Below are 19,938 nucleotides of genomic sequence, written 5' to 3'. Positions count from 1 at the left end.
ACAATAATGGAACTGGAGGCCCCTCGACTGTCCTTGGGTCTAGTATTGGACCACTTTGACTGGATATTCCCAGCCGATGTGGACAGACTCCTCCGAGCTGGAAAGCCCATCACCTGTCCTCTTAACCTGTGCCCGTCCTGGCTGATTAGAGCGTGTGCAGACGAGGTGCGGGCCCCCCTAGGGGATATCATCAATTTGTCCCTTGGCACCGGGACATTCCCAGGGGAATTGAAGGAGGCAGTGGTGCACCCGCTCTTAAAGAAAACATTGTTAGATCCTGTAGATCTATCCAATTACTGCCCGGTTTTGAATCTTCCGCTGGGGGGGGGGGAATTGTTGTCGCGCCACTCCTTGGTGTGTGGAGTGCCTCAGGGTGTGATACTCTTCCCGATGCTTTTTAACATCTTTATGTGCCCCCTCGTCCAGCTTGTCCGGAGTTTTGGGTTGGGCTGCCATCAGTATGCTGATGACACCCAACTATCTGTTGATGGATGGCCATCCTGACTCAGCCCCAGACACACTGATCAGATGTTTGGAAGCTGTGGCTGGATGGTTACGTGGGAACCGGTTGAAGTTAAATCCTTCAAAGACAGAGGTCCTTTGGCTGGGTTGGGACGATATGGGATTGGGGGGGGGGCAACTCCCATCTCTTGCGGGGGCGCAATTAGTGCCAACACCGTCCGTTAAGAGTTTGGGTGTAATCTTTGACACCTCCCTTTCCATGGAGGTGCAGATTGCAGCTATAACAAAGGTGGCATTTTTTCATCTCCACCAAGCAAAGCAGTTGGCTCCTTCCTTCTCTCGCCCTGACCTAGCCACTGTGATCCATGTGATGGTCACCTCGAGACTGGATTATTGTAACTCGCTCTACGTGGGGCTGCCCTTGAGACTAACCCAGAAACTCCAGCGGGTGCAGAATGCTGTGGCGAGACTCCTTACGGGGTCCTCGCTGCGGGATTACATTCACCCAGTGCTATACCAGCTGCACTGGCTCCCGTGGAATACAGGATCAGGTTTAAGGTGCTGGTTTTAACCTTTACAGCCCTACATGACCTAGGACCTTCATACCTATGGGACCACCTCCTGTTATGTCCCACAGAGAACCTTACTGTCTTCAAACAAAAACATCCTGGAGGTCCCAGTCCACAGAGAGGCTAGGCTGGCCTCAACCACGGCAAGGGCTTTTTAGGTTGTGGCTCCGATCTGGTGGAACGCTCTGTCACAAGAGACTAGGGCCCTGCGGGACTTGACATCTTTCCATAGGGCCTGCAAGGCAGAGCTGTTCCACCAGGCCTTTGGCCAAGGCACAGCCTGACCCCCTCCTTTGGTAATTCTTCACAGAACTTTAGCCCTATGGTTGCCATCAAATTGATTTGAACTGATTTTATAATGAATTGATTTTAGAATGCTGTATTACTTTACTGTTGTTAGCTTCAGCTGGGGAGGGTGGGATATAAATAAAATATTATTATTATTATTATCATAGGTCACATTTAACAGCAGGGTGGGACCGCCTACCTGTCAATTACCTGATGTAACAATGGAGGATTTCAAAGCATGTTGCAAGTCCCTCCCTTTAGTGTTAGTTGGGGATTCTGATGCAAACCTCTTGCTGATTTGTTTTCCCAAGTCTTTCAATGAAAACGCCTCTCTGAGCTGCAATCTCAGCTGGTTAGTAGGTGGGAGTCTTTGGAGAAAGTGTGTGGGCCAACCTGGGTCCCCTGGCAGAATAAGGTTGTCTTGTGGAGTGAAAGTTCCTGATCTCTGCAATATATTTCACTTCTGCACAAGGGGTTACCCGAGCTACTTATCCATGTAATCTAGCTGCCGGGAGCAGAAAGGAAAATTCAGATTACATGACAAAATAAATTTGCAGCCCATAAGTTAGATGGGAATTACTTCCAAGTAAGTGTAAATTAGACAACTCCTAAGTGGCAGTACACCTCTCCATCATTCTCACAACAGTAAGTCAGTTAAGATTGAATAGTCTAGAAAAACTTCAAAAGCTGAAATGATACCAGTGGCTTTTCAATGGCTTTGCAAATCTTTCTTTGGATGTTTACAACATTGTTCTGCTCCCTAAAGGGAGGAGTTTAAACATTATTGCATAGCCTGAGTTACAGCATCACTATTGATTCATTCACTAATCCCTGTTTATGCCCCGGGCCATGATCTATTTACATGGCTACTATTATAAGCACTTATGCACCAAAGAAAAAAATTAGGCTCAGCTGGATACTGTCCTGTCAGAGAATGAATACAACTTAAAAACAAGATTAAAATACAACATTAAATTATCGAAACATTAAAATATTAAAATGCAGCCTCATCACAGGAGGAGAAAGAAAAAAGAAAAAAAAGAGGGGGAGGGAATCAAATTGGCTCCAAGCCAAAGGCCAGGTAGAACAACTCTGTCTTACAGGCCCGGCGGAAAGAAATCAGATCCTGCAGGGCCCTGGCCTCATGAGGCAGAGTGTTCCACCAGGCCGGAGCCAGTGTTGAAAAGGCCCTGGCTCTGGTTGAAGCTAATCTAACTTCCTTAGGGCCTGGGACCACTAGGGTGTTGCTATTTATGGACCTTGAGGCTCTCCGTGGGGCGTATTGGAAAAGATGGTCCCGTAGGTACGAGGCAAAGCTCATCTCCCAGCCTAGGGGAATCTACAGATTCCTTTCAGAGATTGCAGGTCAGCCTTTGAGTATTCCCAATGGTTTTCGGCCTTCTAGGGGGACAGTGGACATTATTTTCAAAACTTGACAGCTTGAAGAAAAATGCAGAGAGCAAAACCAACCCCTGTATATGGCGTTTATTGACCTGACTAAGGCTTTCAACACTGTACAGTGGTGCACCGCAAGACGAAAGGGTTTTCCGATTTTTAGCGGCTTCGCAAGACGAATTTCCCTATGGGCTTGCTTCGCAAGACGAAAGCCCATAGGGAAATCTCCGGGGACAGCGGGGAAGCGCAGCGCGCCTTCTCCTCTGTTCCCGGACCTGTCCTAAGGCTTGCGGTGGAAGGTCCGGGAACAGAGGACAAGGCGCGAAGGGCTTCTCCTCTGTTCCCGGGGCTTGCGGTGGGAGGAGGGTTTTTCCTCCCCACCGCCAACATTCAGAACAGCATTCTGAATGTTGGCAGTGGGGAGGAAAGCCCTCCTCCCACCGCAAGCCTTCAGGACAGGTCCGGGAACAGAGGGGAAGTTGCGCAGCGCTGCTATCCACAGCTTGGAGAGCCCTCTGGACCTCTTCTGAAGGCGGGCGGGGGGCAAAAACCTTTGCTGCCCCCCGCCTGCCTTCAAAAGCCATCCGGGAGCATTTTAAAATTGCCCCAGGACAGCAGAGGAATTCTCTGCTGTCCCGGGGCGATTTAAAAGCCCCTGGGAAGGCAAGCAGGGGGGACAAAGACTTTTGCCCCCCGCCAGCCTTCAGAAGAGGTCCTGGACCTCCACTGCGTTTCTCCGCTGTCCCGGACGGCTTTTGAAGGCAGGTGGGGGGGGGAGCAAAGACCTTTTAAATCGCCCCGGGACAGTGGAGAATTCCTCCGCTGTCCCGGGGTGATTTTAAAATGCTCCCGGACGGCTTTTGATGGCAGGCGGGGGGGAGCAAAGACTTTTGCCCCCCGTCCGCCTTCAGAAGAGGTCCCCCCTGCCTGCCTTCCCGGGAGAGCGGAGAAATGCAGCGCTGCATTTCTCCGCTCTCCCGGGAAGGCAGGCAGGGGGGACAAAGACTTTTGCCCCCCGCCGGCCTTCAGAAGAGGTCCAGGACCTCTTCTGAAGGCTAGCGGGGGGCAAAAGTCTTTGTCCCCCCTGCCTGCCTTCCCGGGGGCTTTAAAATCGCCCCGGGACAGCGGAGAATTCCTCCGCTGTCCCGGGGTTTTTAAAATGCTGGCGGGCGGCAGCGAAGGCTTCGCTGCCGCCCGCCAGCATTTTAAAATCGCCCCGGGACAGCGGAGAAGGACGTGTGGATCCAGAATTGTCCTCCACAGTCACTTACAGAGTCATTGTTAAAACCATTTTCATGGAAGACAATCTTACTCGGCTACGAGTGATCACCAGAGAAGAAGAAGATCACGCCCAGATCCAGGCAGTCTTGAAAGAAGTGGATTTTCTAGATCCACTTCAGTTGAGGTTTAGGCCTAGTTTTGACAGAGAAGCTGCTTTGGTTGCCTGATATGATGACTTCTGTTGGATCTAGACACGGGAAATGTGTCCCTATTAATTCCCATTAGACGTCTCAGTGAAAAACTGCAGAAGCTGAAATGATACCAGTGGCTTTTCAATGGCTTTGCATACCTATCTTTGGGTGGTTCAGAAAGTTGAGGATACAGAATTCAGCTGCCTGTTTGCACAGAGAGGCAAGTTTGAGCAGATAACATCAATCCTGGCCCAACTGCACTGGTGGCCAATCGGTTTCTGGGCCTAATTTAAAGTACTGGTTTTTACCTCTAAGGCCTTAAGTGGCTCAGTGTTGCTGTACCCAAGGATTGCTTCTCTCCATACGAGCTAACCCAGATGACACAGTCATCATCTGAGGCCCTTCTACATGTGCCCTCTTCCACAAGAGGTCTGGAAGATGGAAACACGAGAATGAGCCTTTTCTGTGGCAAATCCCCAATTGCGGAATGCTCTCCCCAGGGTGGCGCATCTGGTGGCTTTATTAGGTATCTTTAGACACCAGACAAAAACTTTCCTCTTCTTCCAGGCTTTTGGCTAATTACACCTCTTTTAAACTGGGTGGGGAAGGAGGGGGATTGTTGCTTTTTTATGTTATGCATATTGTAAACTGAACTGTGATCCTTGGATGTAGGGGAGTATAGAAATATAATTAATGAATAAATATAATGATAATTTCCCCATTTTATTTTTCAAAATATGGTACATCTCTTTTTCAGGGTTTGAAGAGTGGGATGTTCAAAGCCTTTGACTGGGGTAGCAAGGAAGAAAACATGGCTCACTACAATCAGGTCAGAATTTCCCACTAATTGCATGCATATCTCTCTCTCTCTCTCTCTCTCTCTCTCTCTCTCTCTCTCTCTCTCTCTCTCTTTCTCTCTGTGTGTTTATATGAGGGTAGATACTGGTACAGGGCAAGCAGCCTGAGGAGTTCAATGCCAGCTGTGGTTGGCTGAACTGCTTCAAAGGTTGCTTCAATTTGAAGAACATCCCCAGCACTGGTGAAGCTGCATTTGCAGACATGGAGGCTGCTGAAGAGGCTGTTGCAGCAGAAGAAGTATCTTCAAGAGCAGATTTTCAACACAGACAAGATGGGCCTGTTCTGGAAGAAGATGCCTGAGCAGACCTACATTGCCAAAGCAGAGCAGTTAGCCCTTTGATTTAAAGCTGTGAAGAATTAACACGATGGATACTGATCTGCTTTCTCCAAGAAGCTGCTCAAACATCTGATTGGTGTTCTGTACTCTAAACAGAAGCTTATAAAGGAGGAACTCTCTGCACTGGACAACTCTGTCAGGAATCACCCAGCTTGGCAAGAGTTCCACAATGAAAAAAACAAACCATTTACCACTCTCAACTAGAATTACTGAAAAAACAGAAAAACAAAAAACTCTCTAACCTTCCCAACCTACAGGCTACTCATCAAAATAACAAGATCAACAATATTGTCAATCTCTCTCAGCAAACAGTCAGCCCAGCCGAGGAATCTTTAAAATTTGTTCTATCAGGTATATGAAGACGAGCAGCAAAGTCAGTCCTCAGGGAATGTGCAGGCGACCTTGGAATGGACAGCTCATGGAAGAACCCCGACCAGACCTAAGAGGAGGCGTGTAGTGGTGATAGGGGATTCCCTACTGAGGGGAACAGAAGCAGTGATCTGTGGGCCTGACAAGATGTCTTGGGAAGTGTGCTGTCTCCCCGGGGCTAAGATCCAAGATGTAACTGAACGACTGCAAGGAATCATAAAACCCACTGACAAATACCCCTTCCTCTTGGTTCATGTGGGAACCAATGACACTACAAGCAATAGCCTGTAGAAGATCAGAATATCAAAAGATCAAAAGAGATCAAAAGAAGATCAAAAGAGATTACGAGGCTCTGGGCTGGAAAATGAAGCAATTAAATGCACAAATTGTCATCTCATCTGTCCTCCCAGTTGAATGACGTGGCCCAGGGAGAGAGGGAAAAATAGTGGAAGTGAACAACTGGCTTTGCAAATGGTGTAAACAGGAACGGTTTGGATTCTTAGATCACGAACTGCAGTTTCTTGAAGATGGACTTCTGGCAAGCGATGGGCTGCACCTCACAACGGTTGGGAGGAATGTTTCTGCCAAAAATCTCAGAAACCTCGTCAGGAGGGCTTTAAAGTGACTAATGTGGGGGAGGGAGACAGTGCTCCTGAAGGTAGGAGTCTATCAGTTGATGAAGATGATCATCCAAATGTCATAGACCAAATGGAGCAAACAGCACGCAGACCTAGTGGTGGGAGGAAAAAATCCTTAAATAAGAGACACGGGGGAATGATTAATGGACTTCAATGTCTGTACACTAATGCGCAAAGCATGGGAAATAAACAAGATGAGCTTGAGCTCTTGGTACAGCAAACTAAATATGACATAATAGGCATCACTGAAACCTGGTGGGATAAGTCCCATGATTGGAATGTAATAATGGAGGGATACAATCTATTTCAGGGAAACAGACCAGACAAGAAAGGAGGAGGAGTAGTGGCGTTATATGTCAGGGATGTGCATACCTGTGAAGAGATCCAAGATTTAGAACCTCAAAGCCAAAGTGAGAGCATTTGGGTCAAAATTAAGGGAGAGAAGAATAACAGTGACCTCATTGTAGGAGTTTACTATAGATCCCCAAGCCAAACAGAGGACATAGATGATGCCTTCCTGGAACAGATGGCCAAGCATGCAAAAGGAAGGGAAATAGTAGTAATGGGGGACTTCAATTACCCGGATATTTGTTGGATGTCAAACTCAGCCAAGAGCATAAGGTCAAACAGATTCCTCACTGGCCTTGCAGACAACTTCATTGTCCAGAAAGTGGGAGAAGCAACAAGAGGAACAGCCATTTTAGATCTGGTCCTAACCAATGTTGATGACCTGGTTAGTGGGGTAGAAGTGGAAGGATCATTAGGCACGAGTGATCATGCTCTTCTGAAGTTTACTATACAGTGGAAAGGAGCAGCCAAGCATACTAGGACTCAATTTCTTGACTTTAAGAAAGCCGACTTCATAAAACTTAGGGAAGTGCTGGGTGAGATCCCATGGACAGTAATACTAAAAGGAAAGGGAGTTCATGATGGCTGGGAGTTTGTTAAGAGGGAGATAGTAAAAGCACAACTTCAGGCAATACCAATGAGACGGAAACATGGAAGGTGCCTAAAGAAGCCAGGGTGGCTATCTAAAGAACGTTTAACTGAGTTAAGATTAAAAAAGGATGTGTACAAAAAATGGAAAAGGGGGGAAACCACCAAAGAGGAATTCAAACAAATAGCCAGCACGTGTAGACACAAAGTCAGAAAAGCTAAAGCACAGAATGAACTCAGGCTTGCTAGAGAGGTTAAAAGCAACAAAAAAAAAAAAAGGCTTTTATGGGTATGTTCGTAGCAAAAGGAAGAACAAAGAAACAGTGGGGTCACTCAGAGGAGAAGATGGTGAAATGCAAACAGGGGACACAGAAAGGGCTGAACTCCTCAATGCCTTTTTTGCCTCAGTCTTCTCCGATAAAGAAAACATTGCCCGACCTGAAGAATTTGGAGCAAATGATTCAGCAGAGGAAACAGAGCCCAGAATAACTAAGGAGATAGTACAAGAATACTTGGCTAGTCTAGATGTATTCAAGTCTCCAGGGCCAGATGAACTGCATCCAAGAGTATTAAAAGAACTGGCAGATGTGATCTCAGAACCACTGGCAGTCATCTTTGAGAATTCCTGGAGAACAGGCGAATTCCCGGCAGACTGGAGGAGGGCAAATGTTGTCCCTATTTTCAAAAAGGGGAAAAGAGAGGACCCAAATAATTACCGCCCAGTCAGTCTGACATCAATACCAGGGAAGATTCTGGAGCAGATCATTAAGCAAACAGTCTGTGAGCACCTAGAAAGGAATGCTGTGATCACCAATAGTCAGCATGGATTTCTGAAAAATAAGTCATGTCAGACTAACCTGATCTCGTTTTTTGACAGAATTACAAGCCTGGTAGATGAAGGGAACGCAGTGGATGTAGCCTACCTTGATTTCAGCAAGGCATTTGACAAGGTGCCCCATGATATTCTTGTAAAGAAGCTGGTAAAATGCAGTCTTGACTATGCTACCACTCAGTGGATTTGTAACTGGCTGACTGACCGAACCCAAAGGGTGCTCATCAATGGTTCCTCTTCATCCTGGAGAAGAGTGACTAGTGGGGTGCCACAGGGTGCTGTCTTGGGCCCGGTCTTATTCAACATCTTTATCAACGACTTGGATGATGGACTCAAGGGCATCCTGATCAAATTTGCAGATGACACCAAACTGGGAGGGGTGGCTAACACCCCAGAGGACAGGATCACACTTCAAAATGACCTTGACAGATTAGAGAACTGGGCCAAAACAAACAAGATGAATTTTAACAGGGAGAAATGTAAAGTATTGCACTTGGGCAAAAAAAATGAGAGGCACAAATACAAGATGGGTGACACCTGGCTTGAGAGCAGTACATGTGAAAAGGAGCTAGGAGTCTTGGTTGACCACAAACTTGACATGAGCCAACAGTGTGACACGGCAGCTAAAAAAGCCAATGCAATTCTGGGCTGCATCAATAGGAGTATAGCATCTAGATCAAGGGAAGTAATAGTGCCACTGTATTCTGCTCTGATCACACCTCACCTGGAGTATTGTGTCCAGTTCTGGGCACCACAGTTCAAGAAGGACACTGACAAACTGGAACGTTTCCAGAGGAGGGCAACCAAAATGGTCAAAGGCCTAGAAACGATGCCTTATGAGAAACGGCTAAGGGAGCTGGGCATGTTTAGCCTGGAGAAGAGGAGGTTAAGGGGTGATATGATAGCCATGTTCAAATATATAAAAGGATGTCACATAGAGGAGGGAGAAAGGTTGTTTTCTGCTGCTCCAGAGAAGCGGACACGGAGCAATGGTTCCAAACAACAAGAAAGAAGATTCCACCTAAACATTAGGAAGAACTTCCTGACAGTAAGAGCTGTTCGACAGTGGAATTTGCTGCCAAGGAGTGTGGTGGAGTCTCCTTCTTTGGAGGTCTTTAAGCAGAGGCTTGACAACCATATGTCAGGAGTGCTCTGATGGTGTCTCCTGCTTGGCAGGGGGTTGGACTCGATGGCCCTTGTGGTCTCTTCCAACTCTATGATTCTATGATTCAGCCCTTTCACACGGACTATCATTCTGCCCTGCCAAATCCCCACACATGATTCAGTTCTGAAGAGACTTGGAAGCATTTTTCTGCTGTTTACACCTGAAGGAGTACTTTCAACACACACAAGGACAAGACAAAGTAGAACAAACAACATCTCCACAACACAACATCTCTCAGCCTACTGGGGAACAACCACCACCTTCCCAACACATTAATGAACAGAACATTGACCACCAGCTACCACCGAATAAATGCTACACAAAAAGGGACTCCAGATGGACTCCTCCTGATGAATGCAATACCACACTAGATCTGTACATCAATTCCTTCTGCCACAGAATCCAAACGGATGTGACCAGAAAACACCATTGCTTACAACAGAATCTTAACCATGCTGAAAGGAGAGCCATAGATAACATCAGGAAGAACCCAGACATTATGATTAAAGAGGCGGAGAAGGGTGGAGCTGTCATCACCATGAACAAAACTGATTATATCCAGGAGGCTCACAGACAACTTTCCAGTACAGCCTTTTACATAAAATTGGACTAACACACCAGTGGAACCTAGACCAGGAACTTTCTATCTTCTACCTAAAATACACAAACCAGGAAATCCAGGACACCCCATCATCTCAGGTACTGGCACTATTACAGTGGGTGTTTCCGGTTATATGGACTCTTTTCTGAAACCGTATGCCATCAGTGCTCCCAGCTACGTACATGACACCACAGATTTTCTGAGGAAAATACAATTTTTGAATAATCTTCTTAACAATACTATACTAGCCACTATGGATGTGGAATCTCTTTATACCAACATCCCACACAATGATGGTTTGCAAGCCATAAGGAACACCATTTCAGATAAAATCACAGTGGATTTTGCTACCAAACTCTGCCATTTTGTCCTTACCCACAACCACTTCAAATTTGGTGATGACATGTTCCTCCATATCAGTGGCACAGCAATGGGCCCCACAGTATGTCAACATCTTCATGGCAGATTTGGAACAACGTTTCCTAACCTCCTACCCACTCAAGCTTCTCTTGTACCTGCAATACATTAACGATATTTTTATTATCTGGACACATGGTCAACAGACCCTGGACACCTTCCACCAGACATTCAATGGCTTTCACCCCACCATCAACATAACTATGAACCAATCTATGCAATAAATACATTTTTTGGACACTACTATAAAAATACAAGATGGGTGTATGGATACCACCTTATACTATAAATCAACTGACCAACAAACATATCTACATGCTTCTAGCTACCATCCCAAACATCCCAAACAATCCATTGTATATAGCCAGGCCCTACATCACAGCCACATCTGCTCCAACTCTACAAACAGAGATTCTCACCGAAGAGATCCACAGCAAACCATTTTAGAACTAGAATATCTGCCTGATGAAGTTAAACAACAGATCAACAGAGGCAGACCCATAGAAAACTTGATGCAAGACAGACTCAAAAAAGAAAATAACAGAACACTACTAGTAATCACATACAGCTCCCAAGTTAAAACAGTTCAACGCATCCTCAGAGATCTATAACCTCTCCTAGATAATGATAGTTCTCTTTCTCAAGCTCTGGGAAGAAGACCTTTCATTGCTTACAGACAACCACCCAATCTTAAACAACTTCTCACCCATAATAATACAGCAACAAGACTTAACATGGACACTGGTACCAGACCCTGCAATAAACCCAGATGCCAACTTTGCACCTGGACAACACCATTACTGGCCCCAACAACATCAAACATACCATCTCAGGACTATGTAATTGCTCATCTTCTAACATTGTGTATGCTATCAAATGCCAACAGTGCCCTTCAGCTCTCTATATTGGACAAACAGACCAAACCAAAGGGTAAATGGACATAAATCTGACATCAGGAATCACAAGGCAGAGAAACCAATAGGAGAACACTTCAATCTCCCAGGACATTCTATACAAGATCTCAAAGTAGCTGTCATATTACAAAAGAATTTCAGAAATAGACTGGAAAGAGAAGTTGCTGAATTATAACTTATTACCAAACTTAAAACCACAGAGAGACCTGGTCTGAATAGAGACATTGGATTCTTATCTCATTATACATGATAAAGCTATTTTTAGCCATCTCATCCCTTGCTTTTTCCTGTAAGACTAACTGCAGTCATTAACAGTCATCAACTGATTTACCACACCTGTCAGCCAATCACCCATTCCCACCACCCTTCTGAGTAATACCCCTCCCCACCTTCTCACTATATAGAAGGGTCTGGTGACTTCTGTTTCAGTGTATCTGAAGAAGTGTGCATGCACACGAAAGCTCATACCAATAACTAACTTAATTGGTCTCTAAGGTCCTACTGGAAGGAATTTTTTTATTTTGCATCATTTTGCATTGAGCAGGCAGTGGATGCCATCAAGCCCGAAACTGTAAATGGATGCTGGTGCAACCTGTGGAAGGAATGTGTTCACAATTTCAAGTGATTTCAAGGAATTGTCCAAAGCTGGTTGGAGACTATGTATATTAACCAGGAAAGTGCACAATTTCCTCTTCATGGATGATGTGCACATTCTCTATGATGCCTTGCAAATCTGCACAACGTCCAGTTGTTATGCACATTAACAGCTCAACTTATATTCCCCATAACGTGTGTGTGTGTGTGTTTGCTTTGATCATGAAGTTTCTGCAAAGTCCTAACTTACAAACTATTTTTTAACCTGTTATTTCCCCCTCTCTTTTAGGAAACAGCACCTTCCTATGATATTAAAAAAATGACTGCTCCAACAGCTCTCTGGAATGGTGGGAATGACTGGGTTTCAACCCCAAAGAATATTGCCCGGTGGTTGCCTCAGGTCTCAAACTTAGTTTACCACAAGATGATTCCTGACTGGCAACACACAGATTTCTTCTTGGGCCTTGATGCTCTACAGCGCTTGTATGTAGAGATAATTGAGTTTATGCAGAATTATGAGTGAGTTTGGGATCCTGAAATAGTCCTCCAAGAAACCATCACCATCAGTCTATGATGATGATGACAACGACAACAACTATAACTACTCCTTTTTTTTTTTTAATTCACCTTGGGGAAAATTCCCTATGTTTGTTCACACAAAATAATCCCTTTGGAAATAACATTTTTGAACTGATTATCATTATTTAAATCCATGCATTTTTAATGGAGGTGTTGAGACATAACTCAAGTGACTTCTAAAAACAGTAGTCATGAAGAAAGGAACTCTGATCTTCCCAAACTTTGTTTTGCAGTGTGGGGTGGAGACAAGTTCTTTGCTAACATCTGTGGAATTGGCAATATGAAAACATGCTTTGGGTGGTATTGAACTAAGTTTTATGCAGAGTAGATCTGTTGAAATTAATGAACATGACTAAGTTGAATGCCACCCCCACTGCCCATCACAGAATTAGGAAGACATTCAGATGTTCCAAAACAGTAAATGAAAGCAACTTGGTATGTCACACTTACTGGAAGACTGGCACCTTGAGACCAAGCACAATTGGAAGTGACTTTCAATACCTGCACTGATGTCAGCTCCTAGTTGCTGGAATGCTGATTCTCAGGATGTATTAGACTACTGTCCTTGGTGGACCTTAGCTCAGTAGTAGAGCACTTGCTTCACCCCAGGGAGGTTCCATGTTCTACCTGTAGTATCTCCAGGGAGGGGCAGGAAAGAGACACTTTGGAAACCCTGGAGAACTTCTGCCACTCAGTGTAGAGCAGTGGGGGGGGGGTGGATCTCATCAGCAGGCTGGAATGTTATCTCCAACTTTCAATCACCTGATGTCACAATGATGTGAGGTGATCAATTTTATTTGTTTTACTTTATGCACAATCAGGTGCTTGTGATGACTTGCAAAGCTCCATGTGTAACAGTAATCAATAAACACACAAGACATAACCAGCTGTACTTTTGAATAAATAAGGTATAATATTCATTGTATCAAATTGTAGATTTCAACGGAAGTCTCATAAAGTTCAACGGAAAAAAGCAGAAGACCCAGTGGATCAGTTCCTTCTCTAGTCAGTTCATGCATAAGGTTCATACATGTATTCCACCTGTTTGTTCATAGAGTCCAATAATCCACATGAAGGGTTGTTACAGTTCCACAGAATCCTTTCACAGAGTCTAAGACAAGGATTTCTGGAATATTAACCTTGTTTCACCATTCTAGGCTTCATCAGTAGAACAGGCTCTAGGTAATGCAAATAAATACAACATTGTAATCTCACATATTTTTACAGCAAAAATAATATAGAAAACCATAAACAATTGTATATACCATATGTAATATTACAGGATAGTGGATCTGATAGCATAGTAGTGGTGCAGTAAGCAGTGACTGCTACAAAGCAGGATTATATGGACAAGCACAATATCGGTTTGAGTAACAGGTGTTGGCAATCCACAGATACAAAATTTCTTTCTTAAAGTGACCCATATGGCACAACAGAAGTAAAGCAATCTATGCTCAGATGTTATACATGCAAACTCATACATAAATGTAATCAATTTTCAGATCTAAAGTAATAGCAGTCCACAGATACAATTCCCCCCCCCCCAAAGTAATCCACTTGTCCTACAGAGATAAAACAAACTTAGACCATGCTCAGGTGTTCTACATATAAACATTAGTACACATTCACAAAAAGCAGCTATAATCCATTTCAGTATTCAGACCTGAGGGATGCAAAGAATTCAATAAGAAAATGAACCTAGTTTATTTCTGCATGAGGATTTTTTTAGTTCATTCAATATGACCTAAATACGTCCAAATTACAAAAAATGTCAACTCATGAGTGATCCAGCAGAACTAGGAAACAGCTCTCACCTTTGTCCCTAGCCCACCGGAGATCATCAACCAGCACAACCAAGGCAGTTTCAGTCCCATGGTGAGGCCTGAATCCCGATTGGAAGGGATCCAAATGGTCCGCATCCTCCAGGCATGCTTGGAGTTGTTTGGCAACGACCCGCTCAATCACCTTGCCCAAGAATGGTAGATTTGAGACTGGGCGATAGTTGGCCATATTGGCTGGGTCTAAATATTTTTTTTAAGAAGCTGTTTAATAACCACCTCTTTCAGCAGGTTTGGGAAGGCTCCCTCACAGAGGGAAGCATTCTCCACCCTGCAGAGCCCATCGCCCAGCCCTTCCCGGCTTGCTTTTATCCGCCAGGATGAGCAAGGATCAAGGAGACAGGTGGTCGGTTTCACTTTTCCAAGCAGCCTGTCCACATCCTCGGAGGTAACAGATTGGAACTGATCCCATGTAACAAGACTAGACAGAACTCTAGCACTCTCCCGCCCTGGCCCAGCTCCCACGGTGGAGTCTACCTCCTTCTGAATCTGAGAGACTTTATCTGCAAAAAACTTTGCAAAAGCATTGCAGGAGATCTTGGGGTCCCTACCAGGCCCCGGTGGTGCAGGTGGTTCCTATAGATTGCGAACCACCTGAAAAAGTCTCCTGCTGCTGTTTTCTGCAGATGCAATAGAGGCGGCGAAGAAGGCCCTCTTTGCCGTCGCCATTGCCACTTGGTAGGCTCGATGTTGAGCTCTAGCCCGTGTCTGGTCTGATTCAGAATGAGTTTTCCGCCACCGGCACTCTAGCCGTCTCAACGATTGTTTCATCATCCTCAGCTCCGGGGAAAACCACGGGGCTGTCTGGGCTCCATGCAATCGGAGAAGGCGCTTCGGAGCCAGACACTCAATAAAAGGTAAAGGTACCCCTGCCCGTACGGGCCAGTCTTGACAGACTCTGGGGTTGTGTGCCCATCTCACTCAAGAGGCCAGGGGCCAGCGCTGTCCGGAGACACTTCCGGGTCACGTGGCCAGTGTGACAAAGCTGCATCTGGCGAGCCAGAGCCGCACACGGAAACGCCGTTTACCTTCCCGCCAGTAAGCGGTCCCTATTTATCTACTTGCACCCGGAGGTGCTTTCGAACTGCTAGGTTGGCAGGCGCTGGGACCGAGCAGCGGGAGCGCACCCCGCCGCAGGGATTCGAACCGCCGACCTTTCGATCGGCAAGTCCTAGGCGCTGAGGCTTTAACCCACAGCGCCACCTGCGTCCCCAGACACTCAATAGCCCTGGTTAATTCTGCATTTCAGCGGGCCATGAGGGAATCAGCTGAAAGGCCATCAACTTGGGATAAAACATCCCCTACCACTATCTGGAAGCCAATTGGATCCATTAAGTAGCAGGGGCAGACCATCTGAATCGGTCCCACCTCCCTGCAGAGGGGAAGGGTCGTGGAGAAGTCCAGTTGCACCAGGAAGTGATCTGACCATGGCGGACTTCTTTTGTTTCGCTTTTAGTTAGTGTCAGATCACCAATATCCGTAGAGGTAAACACCAAGTCTAAGGCATGTCCGTGGCTATGAGTTGGACCAAACTTATTCAGGGACATCCCCATGGAGGCCATGCTTTCCATGAAGTCCTGAGCGGCCCCTTCTAAGGTTGTGTCGGCATGGATATTAAAATCCCCCTGGACAACCAAACTAGGTGTCTCCAGGAGCATATCCGCCATGACCTGAAGCAGCTAGGGCATGGAATCCTTGGTGCAGCGGGGAGGTCGGTACACCATGAGGAATCTTGTACTGCCCCTATTGCCCAGCTTCCAGAACATGCACTCAAAAAACTGGGTCTTCCCAATAGGATGCCTGGTGCAGACTCATCTGATGTCCGTTTTTCACAAACAATTTGACTGGAAATAATAACTCTTGTAAATTCTCATTTCTAGATGCATGTTGAAAAAGAAACATAAAAGAATTGAATGATATAGACTTCCAACAGATTTATAGTCCTCAAAAAACCGAGGTATGGAACCAAATATCATGATATGTGTTAATACACTTTAGAATGTATATACTTTATTATATTTATGATCTATGGTATTGAAGAACCTTGATCTATTTTGACATATTATTTGATATTACCAGCTGAAGAAGGCGTTTACTCCGAAACAGGGCCCTGTCCTGGTCACCACTACTGAGTCGTACATCTGATTCACATTCCGGATACTTCTTTTTGGTCCTATTTGATTCTTTATTCTTTATTCTGATTTTATATAATATGGACTCTTTTTGACTGCCATTGAGATTTGTATAAAACAATTGTTGTGTACTGGTATTTTATGTACCTTTATACTATATCACTGCATATTTGAAACTACATTATTTCTGCACTTAAACGTTGTATTTAAATTTACCATTATCTTAAAACTGTCGCACTTACACGTTGTGTTTAAATTTACTATTAGTTTAAAACTGTTATTCTTAGCAGAATATACACGTTTTTCTTTTCAACTCTCGAGTGGGAATTATTCCTTATATTGAAACTTTTGGCCAGAGCTCTTGGTATATCCTTTTTGGTGCAGACTAATGACTTCCTAAAAATCACTGCGACCCCCCCCCTCCCCGCCCACCTGACCTGGGTTGGTGTGCATAAGAGAAACCTGGTGGGCAAGCAGTGGCAGGGACAGGTTGTGCTTCATCCAACCAGGTCTCTGCCACACATGCCAGGTCAAATCCTCCATCCACAATCAGGTCGTGGATGGCAGTGGTTTTATTCATCATTGACCTGGCATTGCACAGCAACACTTTCAGGTAATGTGGGTTTCCCTTGCTGATTCCAGTATCCTTCCGGTTAGGACAATCAACGACTAAACCTGCCTCCTCGGTAATGACATGATCTGGTCTTAGCATAACTCCTCCTCCTGCCCGTGATCACGGAGATCGGGTGTCCCAATACATGCCCCCCTGTGGAACTTGCCCCAGCCATTCTTTTGGCTGAGGCCCACTCCCAGGCAGCCCTGACCCTTCCCCTTAAAAAGCAAAATACAAACTATATAGTAATTTAACAGAATAAAAAATAAAAATAAAGCAATAAACAATTATGTTAAATTAAACTACTCCCCACCCTGACTAAATACTTATCCCACCCCAAGCAGAAATAAAATAATAAAATAATATAATATTATAAAAAACCCACCATTTAAGGTGCAGCAAATTAAAAGCACTTAAAACATTTAAAACCATTTTTGTCACTTGCTGCAGGGACAAGGCACCTTCCTCACCCCCTGTTAAACTGACCATCTCCGCAGTGGCCATTGGAGGGAGAGGAGGGAGAGAAAGCAAAGGAGCCTACCCGCCTGCCTTCCTTCCTCCCCCTGTCCCCCCCCCCAGCCTTCACTTTCGTACCTCTTTGTTCCTGTGAGGAGAAGCCACAGCCGCACTCCGTCACACTCTCTCTCTCTCTCTCTCTCTCTCTCTCTCTCTCTCTCCTCTCTCTCGCAATACGGCACAGCTCTTTTCTATGCTTCTCCTCCTCTTCTTCACCACCTCAGTGCCTCGCTCGTCCCCCCCCCCAACTTGGGCACACAGAGCCCATGGCAGAAGAACACTGTGGGCTCTTCTGCTACGGGCAGCTCTGCACAAGTTTGGGGCAAATGTTGATCGAGGAAGCAAGCCAGAAGGAAGCTCTCTGGCTCGCACCTCTGTTTAAATAGCCCCCCCCCCCGTCAGCGGATTGGCTGGCTGGAACTTTGACGTGGCCGGGTCCTCCAGTGCTGCTTGCTGCCATGGCGCTCAACATGTTGCCTCACCGGAAGTCCCCAGGCATAAATCTGGGGACATTAATTAAAATCTAGGGACATTCCGGGGACAGATTTTGTCCAGGGACAGATTGGTGAATCTGGGGACTGTCCCCAGGAACTGGGGACATCTGGTAACCCTATTTTAGGATAAATGTTAAATCGGTAAAGGCTAAGGCAAAGAAATGTAAAGAGAAAGATGGAGATTTTATTATATGTGGTGGACTTGTGATAAAGTAAAAGCATTTGGGGAACTGATCTACAATGAGTTAAAAAAGATGTTTAGATATACCTTCCCCAAAAAAACAGAAGCATTTTTGCTGGGTTTGATGGGAGAGGAAATTGCAAAGGTAGATAAAAGATTATTTATGTACGCCACGACAGTGGTGAACCTTATTAGCCCCAAAGCGGAAATTGCAGGAATTACTAACGATTGAGGAGTGGCAGATGAATATGATGGACTATGTGAAATTAGCCAAGCTAACCAGTAGAATCCAGAACCAAGATGACCAAAAAATTCAAAGAGACTGGAATCGGTGGGTTTTGCCCTCAAGTGGGGGAGGCATGGGTTTAGGAACTGAACTAAGGTAAGGAAGACTTCCTGCTTCCTTAAAACACGGCTCCGAAGAGCTGACAGGATTATCCTGAGAAGTGAGCAGGGCTTTTCCGTTCTTCTGGACATATATGAGCTGATGATTAAGTACTTCTAGTCTATCAATTATTTCTTGTTGTTCCCTTGGTGGGAGGTCGCCAAAGGTGGCTAAAAGCTCTCTTTCCTCCGGCGGGGTCAGAAGATTACTTGCGCCGGTGGGTTTCTTTAGAGCTCGTGAGGGCGTAGAGTAAGTCCAGTTTCAGTGCAGATGGGTATCCTCCGGGAGAGGAGGCTCGATGTCCCGAGGTGCTCCCGACCTCTCCGACAGAGTCTGCTCCTTGCCGTGACCGGCGAGCAGAAGGGGGTGGATCTTACTGTCCATGAAAACTCTTGTTGGGGTGATATCATACCTAGCCAAGAGTGATTTCTGCCTGATGATAACTGAAGGGATCCTTGGAGAGTAAAACGCAAGCATCACTTTCTGTGGCCTGAAGTGCTGGTTCAAAGGTAATACTGCAATGAGATCGCATTGTGTGGTTTCTATGTTTAGGAGATTGCTTAGATGCTTTTTGACCCCACCCAGAGTGAGCCACCTTGCTGACCCTGCCCAGATGTTTAGGCAGATTTTCTTGGGTTGCAGGGACAATGCTTGATGTTTCAGTGCAGGATTTGGTCTATATTTAGGAATCACACTTCCTTTTTTGATTGAGGGTAAGGTTCTCTGGAACTTCAATTCCCCCGTATCTACAGTTGGCTTAGACTTTAACCGGAAGTTATCAATTTTCTGCCCGAGGTTACATAGCTGGGAGGATAGCACATCAATCTTCTTGAATATGCAATTTAGGGTTCTGACCACAAGATGGAGATGTTCATGTTGTTCTTGTCTTGCGCAGTCCTCAGTTCCGGTGTCTTGTACCACCTTCAGTGGGACACTCTCTCCTCCTCCAAGCTTGCCGTTTGCAGATTTAATCTGAGGTGAAAACAATTCCTCTGGTGTTGACGTTGTTTCTGGGGACATTAGTGGGTAGAAACGGTTCTGAGTTTTCACCCTATAGCAGTGTTCAGTGGGGCCACTCCATTTGCCAGACACGGGGGGGTCGGTTTTTGGTTGTTTGGCTCTTGGGGAGGGCAAAGCCTCGTCACAGTCCCTTAGGCGTTTGCCTTGACCCATCGTTATGAGTCGTTTAAAATAGCAGTGATTAAAAGGTAATAAAAGGTAATAAAAATACAACTGAGTGTGAGCTGGCGGAAAACCAGTGAGTCGAAGGCTGCTTCCAAGGCTGCCGGAGAATACAATTATCTGCTCATTAAAGCTGATTTACGATGCAGGCTTTACAGTTATCGGCAATGTGAACTCCTAGCATGGACTCCAACACCCTGGTACAATCTTCAGCAAGAACTTGAAAGGCTG

General features: G+C 45.5%; 1 protein-coding gene and 1 long non-coding RNA gene across 2 annotated transcripts in view; one reads left to right on the top strand and one right to left on the bottom strand.

Annotated features, from left to right (window-relative positions):
• LOC310845629 (putative lysosomal acid lipase/cholesteryl ester hydrolase) overlaps positions 1-13,249 on the top strand; it is a 40,604-nt gene extending 27,355 nt beyond the window's left edge. The window contains exons 8-9 of the mRNA XM_083740935.1: positions 4,884-4,955; positions 12,077-13,249. Coding sequence (XP_083597061.1) covers positions 4,884-4,955; positions 12,077-12,310 — 306 coding nt within the window. The 3' untranslated portion in view covers positions 12,311-13,249. The remainder of the gene's footprint in view (positions 1-4,883; positions 4,956-12,076) is intronic.
• LOC310845644 overlaps positions 1-19,938 on the bottom strand; it is a 78,120-nt gene that overhangs the window by 32,569 nt on the left and 25,613 nt on the right. The window lies entirely within an intron of this gene.

Source organism: Podarcis gaigeae (assembly GCF_964106915.1).
Source record: "Podarcis gaigeae genome assembly, chromosome: 5".
NCBI lineage: Eukaryota > Metazoa > Chordata > Lepidosauria > Squamata > Lacertidae > Podarcis > Podarcis gaigeae.
This window is presented reverse-complemented; position numbering and strand designations above follow the sequence as displayed.